This window comes from Hypomesus transpacificus, chromosome 13 (genome assembly GCF_021917145.1).
Source record: "Hypomesus transpacificus isolate Combined female chromosome 13, fHypTra1, whole genome shotgun sequence".
NCBI classification, from domain to species: domain Eukaryota; kingdom Metazoa; phylum Chordata; class Actinopteri; order Osmeriformes; family Osmeridae; genus Hypomesus; species Hypomesus transpacificus.
Window position 1 is genome coordinate 12,939,377 of NC_061072.1, and position 23,805 is coordinate 12,963,181.

General features: G+C 48.9%; 1 protein-coding gene across 1 annotated transcript in view; it reads left to right on the forward strand.

Annotated features, from left to right (window-relative positions):
• Positions 1-7,603: 7,603 nt before the first annotated feature.
• rbfox3a (RNA binding fox-1 homolog 3a) overlaps positions 7,604-23,805 on the forward strand; it is a 36,251-nt gene continuing 20,049 nt past the window's right edge. Inside the window, exons 1-5 of the mRNA XM_047032397.1 lie at positions 7,604-7,822; positions 11,635-11,778; positions 17,962-18,015; positions 20,145-20,237; positions 21,477-21,537. Coding sequence (XP_046888353.1) covers positions 7,604-7,822; positions 11,635-11,778; positions 17,962-18,015; positions 20,145-20,237; positions 21,477-21,537 — 571 coding nt within the window. The remainder of the gene's footprint in view (positions 7,823-11,634; positions 11,779-17,961; positions 18,016-20,144; positions 20,238-21,476; positions 21,538-23,805) is intronic.

The following is a 23,805-nucleotide window of genomic DNA, read 5'->3' on the forward strand; positions in this document are numbered from 1 at the left end:
GATGCATTTCATTGATAAATTGATCAGGAAGCAGATATCAAATCCTCTCATTTGCATACCCTCTACTCTCTGGAAACCCGATTGGCCACTGATTAGCATATCTCCCAGCGTCCCATGGGTCAGTCTGATTGATCAGCAGGGATTGGAGGGAGCCAAAGAGAGGAGCACAGGTGCAGCATATCCAATTACACTGCTGTTCTCAGACTGGGGCGGGGTAGTTTGAGGGTATCCCTGGTGTACGGTTATAACTGTGTGTGTGTGTGTGTACGTGTGTGTGTTTTGTTAAGTAATCAATAGAAGACACGCGGTTTGAAGACAGATACTGTAAGTGGTCCTGTACTTCTTCACTGGCATTGCCTAACTGTTTCTATCTATCTATGCATCTAACTATCTGTCCATCTTGATGTATAGCAAGGTTTCAGTTACATACACTAACCGATAGCTTGTAGGCCCCATCATTAAGGAGATGAGAGGCATGGTCCATTAGAGCTGGTGATATCTGGTCTGTGCACTGAAGAGAGAAGAGATGGAGGGGTGGAATGGGCGAGGGAGGAGGAGTAGGAGGAGTATGGCTTGTCATCACACACGCTTATCTCTCTAATCATAATATTCTCCAGTCTTAACTGATCAGCAGGAGAGCAGTCTTTAGGGCCTTTCCCTCTGTGCTTCCCTTTCTTTTCAGTGTGTGTGTGTGTGTGTGTGTGTGTGTGTGTGTGTGTGTGTGTGTGTAAGATTGTGCGCGCCTGTGTGCTTGTATGTCCCTGAAAGAGTGTGTATGCATGTTTGTTTCTGTGCGTGTTTGTGTATGGGTATGTGCCTGTGTGTGTGTATGTGTGTGTGGGCCTGTGTGTGTGTATGTGTGTGTGGGCCTGTGTGTGTGTCTGCTCCTCTCCCTGCGCCCTGCTCCTAGTGTCAGTGTCTTTGTGCCACCGGCTGATTGAATAGGGCAGCGAGGCAGATTTACATATGTTACCATTGTTACAGGGGTTAGTGGATATCATGTAGCAGCTCTACAGGGAGACGAGACGGAGAGAGGGAGAGAGGGAGAGAGAGTCCGGAGCGGAGACGCTCCCAGAATCACAAGTAGCTCTGCTCACCAGCGCCTGCACATCTCTTGTCGTCTACCCTGTCTCTGCTCTTCTTCTCTGCTCCCTTTCTCTCTGTCTCTCTTTCTCTCTCTCCTCCCCCCCCCCCCCCCCTCTTCCTCTCTGTCTTTCTCTTTCTCTCTCTCTATCATTGCACTGTGAAGTCTGAGGGATACAGTTTGGCCCTCAGCACACACACACACTGTTGAGTGTCCCTGTTTGGCCACTGAGGGACTGGGAGTGTCGGCCAATCTCTGCTCAGTGGAGTGTTAAATTAGATTCCCCTGCTTCTCTGTCAGTGCACACACACATACACACACGTACGCACACATGCACACACATACACACACATGCACACACATGCACACACATCAGCAAAGACGCACATCCACGGACACACACATTCATAGCATAGCATTTGAACCATGCCTGATCCTGCCTTAAAAGGTTCAACTGAGGCGCTGAAGCAGTGCAGCTAAGTTATACAAAACACTGATGACCACAAAAGACCACTAAAGTATTGAAGCTCACAGTAGGCTATCCACACACACAAACACACACATACAAACTAATGCACAAACACATATTGGATGTGTATACACACATACAGACTTATACACACACGCCCTCCTGTAGCTGTGCTGGTAGAGACAGTCGGGGAAATGTTTCCATGACTACGTCTTTTAGAACTTGGACTAATCCGGCTTGTTTATCTGTTTATTCGGTCTTGTGTGGTGTTTGTAGCCTCTCTCTCTCCCTCTCCTTCTTCATCCCCATATTTCCATGTTGTTTCCTTCTCTTTCCCCTGCCTATTTAGCTTATTTCAGCATAATTACAGTAAGAGGAGAATTAGTCTGTTCAGCAAGGGAGGCTGCATTACTGTGTTGTGCAGATGGGACTATTTTACAGTGCAGAATACATTACAACACAGTAGATTTGAGTTTAGTATTTTAATTATTTAATGATTATAACACAACTGGGGAGGGATTACAACTCCTAATAAATGCCTCTGTGTGTGTGTTTGTGTGTTTGCAGTGTATGTGTATGCTGTATTACTCATGCTTGTATGATTGGTTGTATGTTTATTAATCTGTGTGTGAAATGTGTACATTTTGAACGTGTGTGTCGCAAGCATGTGTGTCAGCCCGTGTGTTTGTGTGTGTGTCAGCCCGTGTGTGTGTGTGTGTGTATCAGCATGTGTGTGTATGTGTGTGGCTGCGTGTGACGAGGGCTGCCCTGTTGCTCAGGTGACTGGAACACTATTCCTCTGGCTGTCGTCCACCGGGCCGATTTATGGTGGGGGTGGCGGCGTGCGTTAGCGTGCTAGCCCGCCGTTAGTGGAGGGGCTGGCTGAGTTATCGATGGCTGCCTCCCCAGCCGCCTCGCCTGGGAAGGACCCGAGCTTGTGAAACAGGACGGCCTAATAGTGCCTGAATAAAATAATACTCAGCCTGACAGGCCGGCAGACAGCGCTAATTAATAAACATTATTAAAAACGGTTGTCACAGAGACAAAACGAATTAGACAGGGTGGAGTTATGGGCCTCTCAGGTGGTGGTTGTGGAATAGGGGGGTAAGAGAGTGATTGGGTTAGTGTTTTCAGAGGAGATATGGGGGGACTGTGGATGAAGAGAATGGATGAGACCTATAGAATATGTGTGAGAATTAAACTTTCCTTCTTATGTCCTGAGGGGTTCGTCCCTGCACAAACCTCTCTCTCTCCCTCTCTCCCTATCCCTCAATTTTTTTCCCTTTGTCTGTGTCTCTGTGTTAGTCAGTAAATTGCCTTAATAGTCTTGTAATGATCTGACTGTATTGAGACTAGTGCTGAAGCCGCCACAGAACCACTCTCTCTCTCTCTCTCTCTCTCTCTCTCTCTCTCTCTCTCTCTCTCTCTCTCTCTCTCTCTCTCTCTCTCTCTCTCTCTCTCTCTCTCTCTCTTTCTCCACCCCTTTCAGTCTCTTTTCTGTCCCTCCCCTCATTGTCTTCTCTCACTCTCTGTTTGTCTCTCTTTCTGTGTGTCTATCTTATTCTGTCTCTCCCTTTCACTCTCTCTCTTCACTACTTCCTCATAGTCTGTTTGTTAGGGTGTTTGCTAATGCACTAGTGTGTGTGTGTGTGTGTCTGTGTCTGTGTGCCTGTGGAAATCTGGGGGACTGTTGCAGAGGTTGTAATTAACGTCCAAAGCATGCAGCCTCTGTCAGGGGAGAGGGGAAACAGAGGAGAGAGAGTGGGAGAGAAGGAGAGGTAAAGGGTTTATTTGTGAGTAATCAGTGAGGATTCAGCTAAACCAACTCTGTTTTGTTTACAGAGTTTTGGGAATGCTCCCCCATCCTCTTGCCCAACTCTGACACCCGCTTTCACTCCCCCGTCTCTATGTCTATCTCTCTATATCTTCCTCTCCATCCCTTCTTTCCATCCCTATATCTCACTCTGTCTGAAGTCTGCAGTGCACATCAATATTAATCACCCCCAAAGCAGAACTTTCTTGTCTGTTTACATAGTTGTGTGGAATGATGGAGGAGGCTGCAGACCTATGTGTGTGTGTGTGTGTATGTGTGTGTGTGGAGGTGTGTGGGTGTGTGTCTGCGTGTGGAGGTGTGTGTGTGTGTGTGTGTGTGTGTGTGTGTGTGTGTGTGAGGGGCATATACCCCCCATATGTGTTTTCCATTCTGACCCAGACCCAGATCATTGATTCTGGTTGTTCACCACCCTGTTCTCAATCCTCCCTCCCCTGCCCTCCACCCTCACTTAGATACCGCATACCATCTGCTTTTATAGTGGTATGTTAGAAACCCGACACATACACACACACACACACTGGTGGGTACTGCGGGTCCGCTGGGTACGGTGCAGAACACGCGGCGGTGACGGGAGAGAGGGGAGTGATGTTACTACTAGTATCAGTCTCTTTAATGTGTCCTGTCTACATATGTGAGAGCGAGACTGGATCCCCAATGGATACTGCCAGCACTTCAGTGGTGTGTGTCGGTGTGTATGTTCAAATGTATGCGTTCCTGTGTGTGTGTATGCATGCGTGTGTGTGTGCTTTCTGTAAAGACCTGAGCCGGAGCATAATTGTTTATGCAGCTGAGGTTTTGTGCATGTGTTTGCTCCTGCGTACATACTGTATGTGTGCGTGCATGTGTGTGTGAGCGTGTGTGTGTGAGCGCGTGTTTCGCCATGTGTCTTGTGAGTGTGTGTGCTTGTGAGTGTGTTTGTGTCTTGGTACACAGTCCCTGGGTTTATTGACCCTGCGCCACGGTGCCTCTGTGCCCCAATATTCATTAGTTGTCTGTGTCAGAGTAGAACAATAAAGTTGGGTTGATACGAGGCGCCGGGGGTCGAGTGTGGGAGGGGTGGGGGTGGGGGGGTTGTCCTCCGCTGTGAGCGTGGCAGACAGAGCGTGTCACTTCCACAAACACACACATGGGACCACCGCATCACACCAGCCTGGTGTCTCTGAAACCACTCACACACATGCCCATTTCCAAGATGTGTTTTTTCAGGGAAAAACATGTGTGTGTGCAGTGATTCAATAGCTGCTCCTGTGTTTTGTCCCCATTCTCCATGCAGCCAGTAGCCAGCCTGAGCCCACATCATTAGGACAGATATACACTGGAGAGACACAGACCCATGCCTAAACCCTGGACACACACATTTACACAAACACACACACACTGCCTCAGCAGACTACCACAGTGTTGGGCAGCAGGGGTGGAGAGATGCCTGGGGCGATGGAAGCTAGCTGCAGAGAGACCGATCAATACCAGACACACACCTACTGTGCTTGTGTGTGTGTGTGTTTGTTTGTATGCGCGTCTGTTTGTGTGTATGTGTGTGTGAGTGTGTGTTTAGGCCTTTTAATTACCTACTCCCGCTCCCACATGCACACACCCACACATGCAGACCCTTGACTGTGATTTAGAGGTGTGCTGGTTGTAGTCCAGTAATAGACCTGTGTGTCTGGATTGTTTGCAGGCTCTCTGGCCCTCTTTGTGTGAACCGCGGACACACACATACATTTAGAAAGTGTGTGTCTCAAGGTTTAGAAACAATTACTGTCGAGATAAGGAAGTACGGTTTGTCTGTGTGGGTCCATGTTTGAACGCGTGTATGTGTGTGTGTTTGTGTGTGTGTGTGTGTGCGTGTGACAACTATAGTATAAAGTGCCAGAGTCAATCTAACATGTATGATGCTCCACTGATCCACAGTCAAATAAACCCAAACAGGGAGGGAGTCCAGAGAGATAGAGAGCAGAAGAGGGAGGAGAGGAGAGGTGGATTGGCAGAGGGATGGAGGGAAGGATAGATAGTAAGCATGATGTTCCTCATAGGAGAAATCATTTACCATTTTAATTTGACAAGAATCTGAGGATGTTTCACTGTGAGTCACCACCTTAGTCACTTTGATAGATGACGGAAACTCTCTCTTTCTCTCACCCCCGCCCTCTCTCTCTCTGTCTCTCTTTTTCTCTTTCTCTTTCTCTTGCCCTCTCTAACTCTATTTCTCTTCTCGTCCCTCTTTCTCCTTCTCTTCTTTTACTCTCTGGCTCTCTTCTAGTGATGACACTCAAGTCTGTCTCTCCCTCCTCCCTTTTAGCAAACATAACCCATCCAAGGAAACTGGGGCGTTGACTGTGATTGTGTGTGTGTGTGCATGCGTGTACTAGTAGCAGCAGTATGGTCCCTGGTCAGATATATTACACATCAGTTTGTGATTTAGGTTTATTAAAAAGAAAACTTGCGGGTGAACCATTTCTCCCTCTGGCTCTCTCCCAAAGAGCAGGATGCCATTACTCAACCAGGCTGAAAGCTCTCACTCCTCCCATGAGTGTGTGTGTGTGTGTGTGTGTGTGTGTGTGTGTGTGTGTGTGTGTGTGTGTGTGTGTGTGTGTGTGTGTGTGTGTGTGTGTGTGTGTGTGTGTGTGTGTGTGTGCGTTCGTGTGTGCGTTCGTGTGTGCGTTCGTGTGTGTGTGTGTGAGGCTGTATATCAGGTCTGGGAGAGAGGTCTATCGATAAGCCTAAAACAGCATGGCTCTAGCCCCAGGCTTACACTCCTATGGTGAGAACAGACCGAAAGAAAAAGAGAGAGAGAGAGAGAGAGAGAGAGAGAAATATAGAGGAGGTAAGGGAGAGAGAAAAAAAAAGATTTCACACAGAAGCTAAGAGGGTTGAGAAAGAGCAACATACATGTCATGGAACCAAAACGAATGCGTTATAGAGCCAAAATGTAAACTGGACAGTTAGTGCAGCGCAGCACCACACACACCACCACTTCCACAGCTGGTCCTGAGGCGGTGCAGGTGCGGAGCTGAGCCCAGATGAGACGCCCCTCGCTGGGCAGGTGTGCTGGGAGGAGGCTGGGGACCAGAGCCTGAGACGCCCCTCGCTGGGCAGGTTTGCTGGGAGGAGGCTGGGGACCAGAGCCAGAGATGGCCACAGCGCTTTGTTAACGTTCAGCATCATCAATCTCAATGCAGGGAGAACAGAAATGTGCGATGGCCAGTATTGATCACAGCCACCTTTGTAAATAACTGGGGTCATTTGCCATCTGTTTAAAGAAGCTGTCTTGATTGATTTCAGATCAGAGCCGGTTTCCCAAAGTTTGGGGAAGTTTGCGGTGGGCAAAGTTGGATTGGGTCAGGAAGTAGGAATCGTTATTTATGAAGGGTCATCAAGTAAATGATAGCATGACTGCCCACAGCAGAGAGGGGGGTGGAGGGGGGAGGAAGGGGGATGAAGGGGGGGGAGATACAATGGAAAGTGATAAACGGAATATAAAAATGTGGTAGAGAAAGAAAGAGATGGAGAAAGAGGTGGGGCTTGTTGAAAGGAGGGAGGGGTGGTTTGCATTAGAAAACCTGTTCAAATCAAAGATTATCATATATGTATCAGTTAATTGATCTCTAGCTCATCTCCTGCAGAGCAATTTAGGTCCTCTTCATTTAGTGTGTGTTTCTGTGCATGTGTGCGTGTGCGTGTGTGTGTGGAGGGGCAAGGGTGTACATGTGTCTGTATGAAGGGGGAGGGGGCGTGTGTGTATGTGTGTGTGTCGACTGAGCGCTGTTCCACATAATGGGTGTGCAGTGATCAAACAGACTGTTAATCTAGAGTGAGAGCTGATATGATAGCCCTCTCAACCCATGTGTTCTTGTCACACGCTGTCTCACACACACACACACACACACAAACACACATATAGAGAACAAAGTGACGTGCACACACACACACACACAAAGTGACGTGCACACACACACACACACAAAGTGACATGCACACACACACACACTCTCGATGAGATTGCCTGGTGTTTCGGGAAACTCTCCCACCTCATCCCTCCATCTTCCATCCTCCGTCTCTCCTTCTTTCTCCTCTTCCTCCGTTCTCATGGAAACCATGCGTCGGGGGGGGTTCTCTTCAATGCTGGAGCTGTGTTAGAGTGCAGTCCTGTCGCTAACCCCCCTCTCTTTCTCTCTCTCCGCAGGGTAACCAAGAGGCCCCCGCCCCCCCTGAAGCCATGGCCCAGCCCTACCCCCCGACCCAGTACCCCCCTCCCCCCCAGAACCCCATTCCGGCCGAGTACGTGGCCCCCCACCCCCACCCTCCAGCAGACTACCCCGGCCAGAGCTCAGTGGCGGAGCACGCCCTCGCCCTCTACACGCCGTCGCAGACGCACGCCGGGGACCAGACCGGCAGCGACAGCAACGCCCCTCCCCTCACGGCCTCCACGGTAACGGTGAGCCCAGTGTGCTCTCTAGCAACGCACACACTCGCACGCATGCCTAAAGCCTGGGTTTCCGTTATCGATTCAGACATGCGGAACGCTGATTGGTTTGTTTGTTGTTAATGCTCTGCAAACAAAACACACGTACTGCCATCTACAAAGAAGCAATGGTGTTTTAAACCAAAAGGCCGAGGACGAAATGTGTGGCGTTGGGAGAGATAGAGTCAAAGATGCTGATTGAATAGAGCGAGGGAGTAAAAAAGAGAGAAACGAGTGGAAGAGATGGGAGGGGAGAGGGAGAGAGGAGAAAGAGGAGAGGGAGAGAGAGGAGAGGGAGGAGAGGGGGAGGGATGAGAGGGGGATGAGAGGAGAGGGGGGATGAGGCTTCCTCCTTGATAAGGCTCACTCCTCAGCTGCCATCTTTTCAATTTGCTGTTAAATGTAATTTAGGTCTGCTTCTTCCCTTACTGTCTGGACACATCAACCAAGCCTGGCTGAATGGAGGAGGGAGAGAGGGGCAGTGGTAGGGAAGAAGGAGAGAGGGGAGGAAAAGAGAGACAGGAGAAGAGGGACGCAGAAATGGCCGAGGTGCAGAAAGAGAGGGGTTAGAGAGCGAGAGAGATGTGGGGAGATAGAGAGAGAACAGGGTAGAGAGACTGAGGGATAAGGGAGGGAGAAAGACAAGAAGACAGAGAGGACAGACATCTCCCTCGCTCTCCGTAGTCACCTTTCCTCTCTTCTCTTCACCTCTCCTATCAGTGGGTTGCATACTGTATGGTGTGTGTGCATGCATGTGTGTGTGTGTGTGTAAAACTAGCCTTCTGAATTCTTCTTAGTACAGAGTTCATAGCTGATGGACACATGAAAGACTATCAACCCCAGAACCCTCTACTCCAATCAGAAGAGGGAAAGATTGCGTGAGAGAGAGAAACCATGTTTGCGTGTGTGTGCGCGTTTTTGCGTGTGTGTGTCTGTCTGTGAATGCCTTCATGCTGTATGGGTGATTGCGTGCCTGTGCGTGTGTGTGTGTGTGTGTGTGTGTGCACAGTATGTGTGTGTGTGGTAGACCCAGTGGGTCTAATCCCCAGTGAGAGAGGGCCGTATCATTCTAATCGTGTGTAATCTACCTGTCTGGCAACTCTTCCATCTGATAGCTTCAATTACAGCCTGGATACTGCTGCCTCAGCACCCCTCTCTCTCTGTGTGTGTGTGTGTGCGTGTGTGTGCGTGTGTGTGTGTGTGTGAGAGTGTGTGTACATGTGAGCGTGTCTGTGTGGTGGAGGGGGGAGCGAGACTTTGTGTCAAATATGTGACTGAACTAAGACTCGGTGGCTCAGATAAGCTTGCCGCCTCTCTCACACACACACAAGTACACACACACACACACACATAGCGTCAGGGAGAGCAGGGGATGCCGAGGCTGCTTGTGTATGATAATGTTCATGTAATTACCTCCTCTGACTGCCTCGCTGCTCTGTGGTCACAGTAGAGAGACACGGACGCCGCTACACGCCTTCACATCCTGCTGCACTACAGCCAGCTCACACACACACACACACTACTGCTGCACTACAGCCAGCTCACGCACACACACACACACACACACACACACGCTACTGCTGCACTACAGCCAGCTCTCACACACACACACACTACTGCTGCACTACAGCCAGCTTACACACACACCACAGTTAAACTACAGCCAGCAACACACACTATAACTGGTCTATGGCTCAATGCACACATGCACTATTGCTACGGTACAGCCAGGATCTTTCCACTACAAAAGGGAACTAAACAGTTAATCCACAAACAACCTAATCCTGTTTCCAGTTCCAAGGCAAATTCAAGTTAGAACCAACAAGGCTAGTGTAGCCCGGCCCGGCTCGGCCAAGCCCGGTCTGGCTCCTCTACTGGAAGTGAAGACATGAACCAGAGGAGCTGCAGTGTCATTGACATGCAATTTAGACACATTAAACCGCAAATTAAATTGATAAGTCAGTGGAAGACTGCTTAGCTTGGGCTGGGAGAAGGGGGAAAGAGAAGATGGGAGGGAGGAGAGGATGAGAGGGAGGAGAGGATGGGAGGGGGACCCTTGGGGGGGAGAGAGACACGTTAAAATGATGGAGGGGGCAGGGAGGAGTGAAGGAGGGGAAGGAAGGTACAATTTAGGGGACGAGAGGTGTGTGTTTGTGTGTGTGTGTGTATTTACTCAGAGCCTGGGCTCTCCAGTGAGGGTCCAAGCCTGTGCTCATGACTGATGACAGAGGCCCAGTGGGCCGGCTGGACCTGGGCCTTGCCTAGCCTGTCCTACCAGGAGACAGAGCCCAGAGTGGGGGGACGAGAGGGCCAATTACCCCTGTGCCTGGGACCATCCATCTGTCCTGCACACACTAAACCCCTACGGAATGTGTGTGTGTGCGTTTTTGAATGTGTGTGTGTGTGTGTGTTCAGGATTGAGGGTAGGCATGGGACTAAGTGCCTGTATGTGTGTGCTTTATCATAACAGGGTTGGAGTCTGCCACCCTTCAGTGATTGATATAACCACTTTGCTGTTAAACACACACACACATTCACACGCACGCACATGCACACTCACAGGTGCACGGCTTGTGTGAAGTGGCCATGCTTTTATCCTTACTCACCCTCTCCTTTCAGTTTGCTGTAATCAGCACACACACAAACACACACACACACCTTCCCCTCTGTACACTCATTTACTTCATGCTATTGCTCTGTTATCTTCCTCCACCCTTGTATCTCCTTCTGCTATCCCTCTCTTTCTCCATCCCTTTTTTCTCTTCACCCCTCCTGTCCTCTTTTCCTCTCCTAATCTCTCCGCCACTCCTTCCCTTGCCCCCTCTTTAGCTCCCTCCCTCCCCCTCCCTCAGCTCTTCTTCCCCCTCTCTCCCTCTCTCGCTGTCTTCAGCAGTTCTCTCTCATTGATCGAGCCCACCCCCAGGCAGGTTTAGCTGACATCATCTCTTCATCCCTCTATCTTTCCATCCCTCCGTCACTTCATCCCTCCCTCCCTCCCGCCTCTCCATGTTCTATGAATTCATTATGTACATGAAGGCTCCCCCTCCTCCTCCTCCTCTTCTCTCTCCACCTCCTCTCCTCCTCCTTCACTCTCCTCCTCTTGTCTGCCCATCTCCTCTACAACTGCTGCACATGCTGAAACGTCCTCCCGCTCTCGCAGTCCCCTCTCTGCACTCCGTCTCCCAGGGGGCCCGGCGCATGGCGGCGCAGGCGTCCCCTGGTCAGACTGACACAGATCCCTGTCGCCGCGGCGACTCCGATAACAGTGAAGTAAATGGAGGTTGTCACGCCGACACCTCAAAGGGGCCGTCACTCAACGGAAACTTTATAGAACATCACTGCCTCCCGTCCTGCCTGTGATGGACAGGAAAACACATACGGGCTGGGAGACGGGGGCCGAAAACGCTCTCTCCCTCTCTCTCCCTCTCTCTCCCTCGCTCTCCCTCTCTCTCTCTCTCCTCTCGCTCTCCCTCTCTCTCCCTCTCTCTCCCTCACTCTCACTCTCTGTCCCTCTGTCTCTCTCCCTCTCTCTCCCTCGCTCTCCCTCTCTCTCTCCCTCTCTCTCCCTCTCTGTCCCTCACTCTCCCTCTCTCCCACTCTCTCTCTCTCTTCCTCTCTCTCCCTTCATCTCTCTTTCTCTCACTCTGTTCTTCATCTAGCCATTTCTCAGGACCGGTCTCTCCCTATCCATCCTTTCTTATTACAGTAATGCCTCCAGTGTTTGTGAAAACTCTGTCCCGGGGGTAGGAACTAAACTTCTCTGTCCTGTGTTTCCGGTGGGGCAGGCGGAGGAGGTGGCGCAGACAGAGGGCTCCCAGCAGCTGCAGCTGCAGCTGTCAGACTCCTCGGAGAAGCAGCAGCCCAAGAGGTTACACGTCTCCAACATCCCCTTCCGCTTCCGGGACCCCGACCTCAGACAGATGTTTGGGGTGAGTGTTGAGCACACTGGCACACAACACAGCGACAGCACACAATCCTACCGCACAATGCGTAACTATCACAATACTACCACACAATAATATACGACACTACATAACATGACATATCACCACCATACAATAGCATCTAAAACGAAACTCAGTCCTCAGCAATGGCCAACACACAGCGCACAACACATCAGAAGACATCAAAGATCACAGACATCACACGCGCATCAAAGCAGCAAAACACAGCACAGTCCCAGCCACAGCTAAACCCCGTGGCATCAGGATCCACCATGGTGCGTCCAATCAAAACAAAGCCACCCAACTCAGAAGAAAGAACATGCTGCACCCTCAACTTTGAACACAATGAGGATCCCCAGGGGGCAGAACAAGAGGTGGGCAGAAAGATCTAGAAAATAACATTCTCATTCTCCGCTGGGTCTGACATGTTCACTGCTGGAGTGTCATAATGCACATCATAAGCACATCTCCCGACCAGGATACGCAGGACAAATAGTGTTGACCTAGCACACACACACGCACAAACGCACATAGACAGAGACATGGACACAAACACACACACAGTTACACACACAAACGCAGAAAGACACATACACCTTCTGTGTAAGCATCCAGCAGAGTGTGATCTCCCATAGTCAACTGGATCTCTTGGAGACTGTCCTGTCCTGCCCCGCCCTGTCTTCGCTAAAGATATTCTTGTCATAACTTTTAGAGACATGTTAAATAATTCACCCTTTAACCTCCACACAGCTTTCTGCCCAAATTAGGATAAGGAATGAATGTTTTATCAATGGGGGCCGCCCTTAACCAGTCCTTGGAGGGGAGGTGTAAGCAGACATGTCCCTGTAGTTCAGAAGGAATGTCTTTAGTCATTTAGACTGACAAAGCAAACTATCCTAGACCAGGCCAGGCTGGGCTCACCCTCAGCCTTCAGGTTGGGTCCGCTAATGTGAAGCTGCAGGTAATATTCCAACCTATTGAACAAGATGTATGTTCTAGATAGGACCTCTATCCTCAATCTACCTAGTTTTCTGGTCATCTCACCCCAGCCAGCTCTAACCAGAACCCATCTCACCCCAGCCAGCTCTAACCAGAACCCCTTTATCCCCAGAAGAACTCAGAATACCTCAGTGACTTAGAGCTCTGTGGAAAGTTCCTCCATCGAGTTGTGAGGAGAGTCCTGGAACTGTCAGTTCACAGGCTGTCCGCGTGGCTCTGTGGAGAGTTGAGCCTTGGAGATACTGAGACTCTGCTGGTGTGATTACTTGTGGAAAGACAGAAAGACAGAAAGCGAGGGGAAAGAGAGGTAGAAAAAGATAAAGAGGTAGGCAGGACAAAAAACGACCGCAGAGACACTGAAATGACAGCCTGTTCCCAGGCGCTTGAGAAACACATACATGGAGAACCAGTGTGTGTGTGCTGATCTGTGTGTGTGTGTGTGTGTTGGCATTAGCTGGCTTGTTAGTGGAAAAAGTATAGAGAAGCGAGGGATGGTGTGTTTGCTGGTGTCAGTGTTCAAGCCTGGCTCTAACATCTCCTGTAATAGGAGGCTGGAGACTTATCCCTACTCTGAAGGACTGGAACATCTGTTCCCTCCGGCTCAGTGCTCCAGAGAGGGGCACCCGTCCCCCTCGCCTCCCCAGCCTCGGAGCCCTTGATCTGGGGAGAGGAGTGGAGATGGAAGGGTCCCGCCATGGAGAGTCAATTAATGGGATTCCTCAGCGCGGTTAAAAGGGAGTTTATCCTCATTAGGTGTGTGTTGGGTGACAGCTCCTGTTAGGGGCGTCGGGAGGATTTACGTGTATGTGTGTGTGTGCATGTGTATGTGTGTGTGTGCATGTGTATGTGTGTGTGTGCATGTGTATGTGTGTGTGTGCATGTGTATGTGTGTGTGTGCATGTGTATGTGTGTGTGTGTATTAATGTAGGACTGGGAGTCTCTGACTCAACACTCCCCAGTCACTTAGCAGGGTCTCCAAGGCTCTGAGCACTGCAGCACAATTAGCCAGTGACACCGAGAGAGGAGAGGAGAGACGAGGGAGAGAAGAGAAAGGGAGGACCCCAGAAGAGAAGGATTGGAAGAGACAGACAATCTGGTCGCCCTTACGACAATCAGTGGTGCTCAGAGCTCCTCTCAAGCTGTTAGAAGACGGGGTGCACTGACGAAGACCTCTAAAGACCAGGCCCCCCCAGAGGTCTGCTGGGGTGGCAGGGGTAGGGGAGGCTATCAAGAGAAGCCTCATTTCTCTCTTTTTTGGGGGGGCGGGGTGGCAGTTGGGGGAGGTGGGGTGACCACATGCACTTAAACTATCTCCAGGAAAGTTTTGGGGGGGATGTTTAAAACGAATAGTTTTCAAACTAGTTTTTCCAGCTTCTTTTTTAGTCTTAAGCGCCGTCAGGACACCTTTTGATGGTTACATTCTCTCTTGGGTAGTGTGGAAAATAACTTCACACACATATACACACACCACAGTTGTTCCCCCATCTAAAACATATTTTTACTGTTTAATAGAGTTGGTGTGTCATATTACGGTGGGTTGTTGACATGTCTGCACCACATCCCCACACTAAGGCTTTACCAGAACATTCTAGCTAATGGACCTTTCAGCTGCAGACATTATACTGCAGCAATATCAGGACATCAATGCTGGTCTTGTAAAGAGAAGCAGCCCCCCATATGTTGAATGGTTATCTCTGATTATCTCCATCTGCACAATCGACTCCCTGAAACTATTACGGTCCACATTCCAGCACTGGAAAGTCTACAGAATAAGTGGTTGGTGATTGTGTGTGCAGGTGTGCTTTTGTGTTTGTGTGTGTGTCTGCGTCAGTGTGTCTGTGTGTGTACGTGTGCATCTGTGTGTATGTGAATCTGTGTGTGTATGTCTGCTTGCCTGCATCAGAATGTTTGGGTGTGTGTATAATAGTGTGTGTGAATCTGCGTGTGTGTGTGTGTGTGTGTGTGTGTGTGTCTGTCTGTGTGTGTGTGTGTGTGTGTGTGTGCGCGCCTGTGTGGGTGTGTCAGCAATGGCCTCAGAGCAGTGAGACACTGGTTCATTACCCATCCTTATTAGACTTTAATTCCTAATTAGGGAGAACAGATTTAGGGGAAGGCCAGACTTTATATGAAGCTCTAATGGTTAGTGGAAGAACTGGCATTCAGAAAAACACTCCACTCATTTAAGTCTCTTATCCTCCCAACCACCACCACCACCTCACCTCTGGATTCCCCCCCACTTAATCTGACCACCAATTAGTGACTTGCAGACTAGGACCGCAACTCCCAGCATGCACTGTGGTCATTCAGGAACAGGTGGAGGAACATCTCACTGCTCACTAAGTCAAATCAAGGAGAGAAAAGAAAAGGAGAAAGAAAAGCACACTACCTCATCTGATTCAGCCCACACACAGACTGGTGTATTTATCAGCATGTAGATGAGGATCTGGGAGTGTCTGCTTGCACAACATGAGGCAGCTGATAGCTTCATCCAGCTGTGCTCAGAGACAGGGAGCCAGAATGTCAGCGGTCGGCTCCTGCGGTGCAGCAGTTGCACTGGGCTCTGTTCACTCAAAGCCACGCAGAGTGAAACCCAGCATCTGATGCTGCAGCTACCTCTGTACCCTGGAGAGGGGCCGCACCATGTTTAATTAATACGCAGGCACTTAGCCAGCCGGCCGCAAGAGGGTCCTCACTGTCCCCCCCACCCCCATTCCCAGAGGCAGGGATCCTTAATGAATCATTACACACACACACACTGCAGAGGTGGGCTTCAGGTAAATGTGTGTGTGTGTGTGTGTGCGGGTGGCACTCCAGTGTGAGGTTTCCATCAGGGTCTCTCCTCTAATGGAGTTTTAATGGTTGCAGTTCCTCCCGTAATCACTACTCCTAGACGTCTCCACGCGCCAGGCAGCTCTCAGCATTCCACACAGGAACTGCTGCTGCAGCCTAATGCAGGGAACATTCGACATTCTGATTACCCATAAGGCCTTTCTTCCTCCCTCTCATCTCTCCCTTTCATACTCTCTCTCTCTCTCTCTCTCTATCTCTCTCTCTCTCTCTCTCTCTCTCTCTTGTCTCTTTCTATGAGTGTGAGGGTGGTATGTTGGGTTAGGGTGAAGTAGGAGAATGATGGGATTGTAATGGAACTTGCTCATTTACCAATGTGGAGACATAAAGCTTCACCTACATGCACACACACACACACACACACATCAACCCTCACCATTAGAGCTACTGATATGTGTTTGGTCTCCATGTGGTGCCAGGTAATGAGTGCTGATGAAGGGCTTTAGAGTGTTGGTTTAGGAAAAGGGAACATAGAGGATCACAAATCAGCCATTACACCGTCTCACCAGCTCGCCATGACTGTAACACACACACACACACACACACTGTTCAGTTGTTTATATTTCACCGGCACCACAGGCCTATTGAATCTGAAACGAACAGTTAAAATCTCCCGTCTCTGTATGGGAGCCCACACTGAGAAGTTCAAGGAAAGTGTGTTTCTGCCTGTGTGTGTGTTTTTGCAGATTTGCATTATTCTGTGTGTGGGTGTGTGTGTGTTTGCAATAGCTGGGCCAGGCATGTCTGTGTGTGTGGCTGTGTGTGTGTGTGTGTTCCACGGCCTCACAGCCAACTGACAGGGTAATTAGTTCTAATGAAATAAGATGGCCGTTGTAGACAACAATTAAAGGCTGCTTTCATTCCAGTCATTAGGAGACTGGAGAATCGCTCTTCTTCTGCTCTGCTGCTAATGACCTGCTGACACACCACCTAGATAGAATACCTGGACTTGTTACATATCACACACACCTGCTCTCTCTCTCACACACACACACACACACACACACATCACCCACCTGCTCTCACAAACCTGCTCACACACTAAGTTGCTCGCACACATATCCGTTTGCATGCACATGCTCAGAGAAGGAGAGGATTCCCCTTCTTTGTGAGGAGGTGCAGTATATGTGTGTTTGTGTGTGTGTGTTTGTGTGTGTGTGTGTGACCTTGCCTGTGCTACGCTAGGTCTAGTATGTTTATTTATTTATTGAAATAAACTTTTTGATTCAAGGTCCTGTTCTGGTGAAACCAAGGCTTAACATTAGCATAGCACTGGTGACCTGCTACTGCACGCCCTCACACACACAGTCACACACCCAGCCAAACACACACAGACACACACACCCACAGACACACACACAGACACACACACAGACACACAGACACACTCACACACACACAAACACGTACACATTTTAACAGGCCAACACCTGAAAACACACTAGTCATATAACACCATAACCATGACAACCCCCAGCTAGGCCCAAGAGGAGGTGTGGTCTCCCCATCCCCCTCAGTCTGGCTCTAATCAGCCAATTAAGATGAGGAATTGGTCCAATCAGGAACATTATTACTGAGATCAGATAAGGCTGTAGGAGACCAAGGCATAACGACCAGGCGATGATTACCGTGGTGACAGGTAATTACCATGATGATGGCGGCCTTCATCACTGGGGAAAATAAACAAATGTATGGTTTATATTATAGCTGCTCTTGATTGGTTATTCTTCCTGCTATCTCCCCTGGTTGTTATTAAGAAAGGTTCTCGTTCTCTGGACAGAGATGATCGAGTATGTGTGTGTGTGTGTGTGTGTTTGTGTGTGTGCGTTCACACAACACAGTGACAGCCATTGTGAGGGCCGCTGGTATGAACAAAAGATGTGATTACGGTTCTACAACTTACCGTCCTGCCTCTCTCTCGCCCCCCACTTGCGCCCCGCCGCTTTGGTCATTACAGTAAGCTCCTGTTTTAGGCTGGAGTAGCTGTGGACCAGGAGTGTTGATAGTGCATAGAGCAGTATAGTGATGTCACTGTAAGAGTGAATGGGGCAGTATAGTCATGTTAAGAGAACAGGGCAGTACTGTGCAGAGTGTTTAGGGGTGTACAGTGGATCCTCTTAATGGACTAGGTTGACAGTAAAGGATTCTATTTCAGAGCCAGGGTGAGAGTTGTAATTATTGGGAATGTGACATTCTAATATTTTCTCTCTCTCTCCCCCTCTCTCTCTCTCTCTCTCTCTCTCTGTCTCTTCTTTTCCACCTTTCTGTCTCTATCTCTGTCTCTCTCTCTCTCTTTATGACTCCCACTATCTCTCTCTCCAGCAATTTGGGAAGATTTTAGACGTGGAGATTATTTTTAACGAGCGAGGCTCCAAGGTAAGTGTGCTGTAACCCTCATCTGTCAATTTACTGTGCGTCCCTCTCTCTTCCTCTCTCTCTCTCTCTCTCTCTCTCTCTCTCTCTCTCTCTCTCTCTCTCTCTCTCTCTCTCTCTCTCTCTCTCTCTCTCTCTCTCTCTCTCACTCCCTCTCCCTCTCTCTTCCTCACTTTCCCTCTCTCTCCCTCTCTGTTTCTACACCCCTGCGCTCCCCCCTCTCTTCCCCCCCCCCCCTCTGTGTAATAATGACCATGGCTCCTGGGTGTCCTGGTGCCTGGGGGCTCCCTCTCTCAGCCTCCCCCTCCTGCCAGACTCTGGGACATTGAGGAGGACAGCTCGAGCTCAGTTAGCTTACTGCTGACACTGGACTTCTCCAAGCACTCTAACACACACCCGCTTAACCATGCTCTGACACACACACACATGCACACAGACACACATATATATAAAGACATATATATACATACATACAATTCTCATCTGCTGAGTCTGTCAAACTTATAAGCACAGTTGTTTAGCTAGAATAAGATGTGCGTGTATCTACAATACAAACCGTACATGGTCAACAATCCTGTAAATCATTCTTCCAGCCTTTCACCAACAAGTCCACAGCAAATCCTCTCAGTCTACCTGCTTTTTGCTAAACACAGTTTACAAAACTCTTGCAGAAACATCACCCCATAGTATTCTAGAACAATATATGTGTCTCTGAGGGGTCTCTCTCTCTCTCTCTCTCTCTCTCTCTCTCTCTCTCTCTCTCTGTACCCTCATTACTTCAGCAAGAAAAGAAAACAGAGATTAAGAGGGAGGAAGAAAATGGAGAGAAAGAGGGATGAGAGACAGAGGATGGAAAGAGAGAGATAGAGGATAGAGAAAAGGACAAATAAAATAACAAGAAAAAGAAAACAAGAATGAGAGAGATAAGGAGCGATGTGGGAAAGGAGGGGGGGACAAAAACAGTGATACTAAAATGTCAGGAGGATTAATTCTGCTGCTCTATGTGGTAAACCTATCAGTGTTCTCTGTGGGTCAGAGGGATGTTTCTGCTGGGAGGCTGGGTCTACATACCAGATCACATACAGCAGAACGCACAGGACGTGCCGCTATAAGTATTGTATATCCCCCCAAATACTTGCATATAATACTACTAAATACTATTACTCTGGCTGTGAATACACAGTTATTACAGCCTTCCACAGACCCAAAGTACTACGGTTCTTTGTCTGTGTGTGTGTGTGTGGCAGGTGAGGAGTGTGTGTATCTTGGATTTGGTAGGCAAGCCTAACTGTCTAGCATCCAACTCTTTTTCCTCCAGTAGAAATACTGTCATAGCCGGCTGTCCCCAATACACCAAAACACAGTAAAGACACCATTGAGAGCGGGGACACACTCTGCCTCCTTTAAACCCAATTACAGAGAAGCGAAGGGATAGTCGCTGGGCTCTGTGAGCGAGCTGCATCTCCAGGCCCAGACAAGCGGGCCTCCTGAGCGAGCTGCGCCCGGGGGCTGTGCGTCACAGCTGAGTGACGCTGGGGGGATTGTAATTGTGTGGCACTTATCTACTCCCCCACAGGACCCACGGCTGAACACCGCACATCGCTCCCTACCACTCTGTGTGTGTATGGTTGTGTGTGTGTGTGTGTGTGTGTGTGCATGAATGCTTCCATTCCGGTGCTAATTCAATTATGTCCGATTGATCCTGTGAATGCTCCTACTGCTGATCCCTGAGAGGACCGGTGTCAGGCCTCTGAAATAGAGAGATACACACACACACACACACACACATACACGCAAAGAAAGGAGGCTGTGGGTTAAGTGTATCAGGTCTCCTGTGTGAAGGGCTGTGTGCGGTGGTTCTACTGTTTCACTAACCCTGATCACATTTCTCTGCTTCTGCTTAAAAACCCTCCTCTCTCTTCCTGCAGCTCACCTACTGTGTGTTCTTCTTCCCTTTCTTTTCTCTCCTTACTCCCCCTCCCCTCCCCTCTTCCTCATCTCTTTCCCTCTGGCCTGTTTCGGTCTATCCCTCATCTTTCTGATTCTTTCTCTCTCTCTCTCTCTCTCTCTCTCTCTCTCTCTCTCTCCTCTTCCTCCTCCTCATCTCCACTCCTTCCTGGTTGTGACCCCAGGGTTTTGGGTTTGTAACATTTGAAACGAGTGCCGATGCAGACCGTGCCAGGGAGAAACTAAATGGTACAATCGTAGAGGGACGCAAAATAGAGGTGCCTTCCTTCCTTCCATCCCTCCTTCTGCCCCCCTTGCTCCCACCCTGGTTCTCTCTCTTGTTCTGCCTGCCTGACGATGCCTGCCGTCCCCCTCTCCTCTCCTCCACCATCCCTCTCTCCTCTCTGCCTGCTGCACCTTGATCGCTGCATGCTGAACTCTGAGCCGTAAGTGTGTGTGTGTGTGTGTATGCGCATAAATAATGGTATGTGTGTGCATATGTGTGTGTGTGTGTGTTTACCAGGGGCATGTGAATGAGCTCAGATCAGAGTCTGTTTGAGGGGCACAAAGAGCTCCCTGGCTTGATGTATTCAGCAGTTTGAAGTCTTGTGCCCCTCTCTCCCTCTCGCTTTCTCTCTTTCTCTCTCCCTCTGCCTTTTCTCTCTCTTTTTCTTTCCCTTTCTCTCTCGCTGCCTTCCTGGTAAATACATGTTTAAATTAACTCTGTGGCAGTGGTATCAAAGAGCTGCCAGACTGCTTTAAATCCCTCTTGTTTATCCTAAACCTCCAGCACTTAGCCTCCTGCCTTCATAACACACACTTGGGGGCAAAAAACTCTCTCTCCCTCTCTCTCTTTCTCTCTCTCCCTTTCTCTTTACCCATTTCTCCCTGCTCCTCCAAGGCCGCAGGATGTTTTTCATCACGTTCCTCGCCCCTGCATCCCCCATCAGGATAATCTATGCAATGTATAAACAATACCCGGGCCCATACATCACACCAGGCGCTAACCGGCTAGGCTACCCTAGCATAGCCTCAAGCTAAAAGACCTCGGCTGGCCCATTGGAAATGGAAGCCATTAGCGCTAATTAGTGTTTGAGGGAAAACGCTAACATGGCGGGAAACACGCTAAACTCTCCTTGATACGAATGGAGAGGTGGGGGTAGTTTTCTCCTCAGCAGCCAATGAGTGAGAAATGCAGGAAAATAGGGAAATTGATTTTGTTTGTAGAGGGATTGGTGGAGGGTTTATTGAGACAAACACAAAGTCAAAGTCAAAGTGTATGATGTAGAAAATGTGTTTCTGTTTCTGCTGTTTTATAAGATTCTTCCTTTTTGGTTTGTGATGCTGCCGGTCCTGTTGTCTAGATCAGATCCGTGTCTTGCTGCATGCTGCCTGTCAGGTTGTTAACCACACCAGTCTGATAGTGTGTGTGTGTGTGTGTGTGTGTGTGTGTGGGAGAGTGCAAATCTGTGCATGTGTGCTGTTTAACCATCTGACCTGCATCTCCATGACCACAGGTGAACAACGCAACAGCCAGAGTAATGACCAATAAGAAGGTGGCGAATCCTTACACAAACGGTAAGACATCCCTTCAACTTTATCCCTCCATCATTGATCCACCCATTCCCTCCTCTCCTGGGCCTCCACCTTCCCCGTCCTGCAGATCCCTTCCTTCTTTCCCTCCCTTCCCCTCTGTCAATGCCACAGACAGACCTTGTAGCGTAATGCAGCTACAGATGCAATATTCAGCAAACTGAGAATTGATTAATAATGTTGGCTGTCCATAACTAAAGTATGATGAGGTTCAGAATGGGACCATACTAGGACCAAAACAGGGCCAGACGAGGGTTAGACCAAGACCAGACCAGGGCCACACTAGGGCCAGACCAGGGCCAGACCAGGGCCAAACCAGGGCTGGTTTATTTACTCGAATCTTATTAACTAAAAGTTTTGAAGTTATCTAGACTTATCAATGTTTAAATCTCTTTTCATCCTTTTTTTCCATTTATAGAGATCAATATACAGTATTTCTCATTATAATTCATCTGCAGGTTTGAGGAAATGTTAGCTACTCAAGTCAACAGGCTTGAAATGTGAGGGGGATGAAAGGAGGGCGTGAGAGTGAAGGATCCAAAAAGAAGGAGAGGAAGGGGAGGACATGAGTGGAATGATGGAGAAAGAAATAAGGATGGAGATGGAGAGAAAACGCTAGATTGGGTGAATTTGTTGAAGGAGAAAGGGAATGCCCGAATGGATGGAGCAAATAAAATGCCTCATTCTGAAAGGTTTAGGGTCCCTCTCTCTCTGTCTCCTCCCTCCTTCTCTTCCCTCTCTCCTTCTCTCACTGTCTCTGACACTCATTCATGCGGATGGAACGGAGTAAGGGAGGAAAGGGGGAGGGGGTTAAGAGGAAGAGAGAGCCAAGGCAAGGAATTAAATGGCTGGACATGTCAGCACTCTCCTCCCTCCCTCCCTCTCTCCTTCCCTCTCTCCATCTCACCATCCCTAACTCAGAGTGGGGCAGACAGGGAGAATGAGGCTTGAGCAGCTTTCCATCTGTCATTGTCACCCACACCAACACACGCTAACTCTCTACCAACACCACACCAGCACTACCACACCAACACACGCTAACTCTCTACCAACACCACACCAGCACTACCACACCAACACATGCTAACTGTCTACCAACACCACACCAGCACTACCACGCCAACACATGCTAACTCTCTACCAACACCACACCAGCACTACCACACCAACTAGGGATGGGCATTCGACTAAATTGTCTTAATCGATCGTCGGGAGAATTAACGATCGATTTTCGATTATTCATTAAAAAATGTATATTAAAATTCACTATGTATAGGCTATATTAAAATGAAGTGAAAATAGAAAACAGCGTGTTTCCGCATTGAGATCTGTAGCTATTACAAGAAAAACAACTATTTCTGTAACTCCTAGAAGCAGCTAGAAGCCTGTGCTCAAACAACTGACCCTCGTTTTTTTCCGGCTAACTTAAGGCTTTTTTAAGGCTAACAAAGCTTCATAAAAACCTTCGCCCTCAACAATAGCCTACTTAAGGGTAGCATATCCATCTCGATGGACTTGCAGATCCGTTGGGTAATTTTCTCTGCTCGTTGTGCATCGCAGCTCCTCCGTGCTAGCACTGAGAGCAGGATGCACCGCCACTAACCAGGGTCGGATTTACGTTCTTCAAGTGGTACATCATTTGAGTCGTGGAGGAGTTGTATTTATACTCAGCTTTGCAGTGTTGGCAGTGAACAAAGTAATTTTTTAATCAATATGGTCTCACGCTACACTTCGCCGTGACCTCTTCATGTTTACTTTTGAAATACATGGAAACTCGCCGGTAACTGAGTAGGCATGTGGCGTTTTGGTAAAATGTTTACTTGCTGCCACATAGCGAAATCCATTGCATTCCTTCAAGACTCACACTACGCAACAGAACACGCATTAGTTTTATCGATGAACAAATAATGTCATCGACTAAATTCTTAATGATCGATAATCGATCGTCGATTAATTATGCCCATCCCTAACACCAACACATGCTAACTCTCTACCAACACCACACCAGCACTACCACACCAACACATGCTAACTCTCTACCAACACCACACCAGCACTACCACACCAACACATGCTAACTCTCTACCAACACCACACCAGCACTACCACACCAACACACGCTAACTCTCTACCAATACCACACCAGCACTACCACAACAAAACCACACCACCACTACCACACAACATTAACACCAATCTAACTTTACAGCAACACTACCACACTGACACAACTCCAGCACTGCCACAAAAACA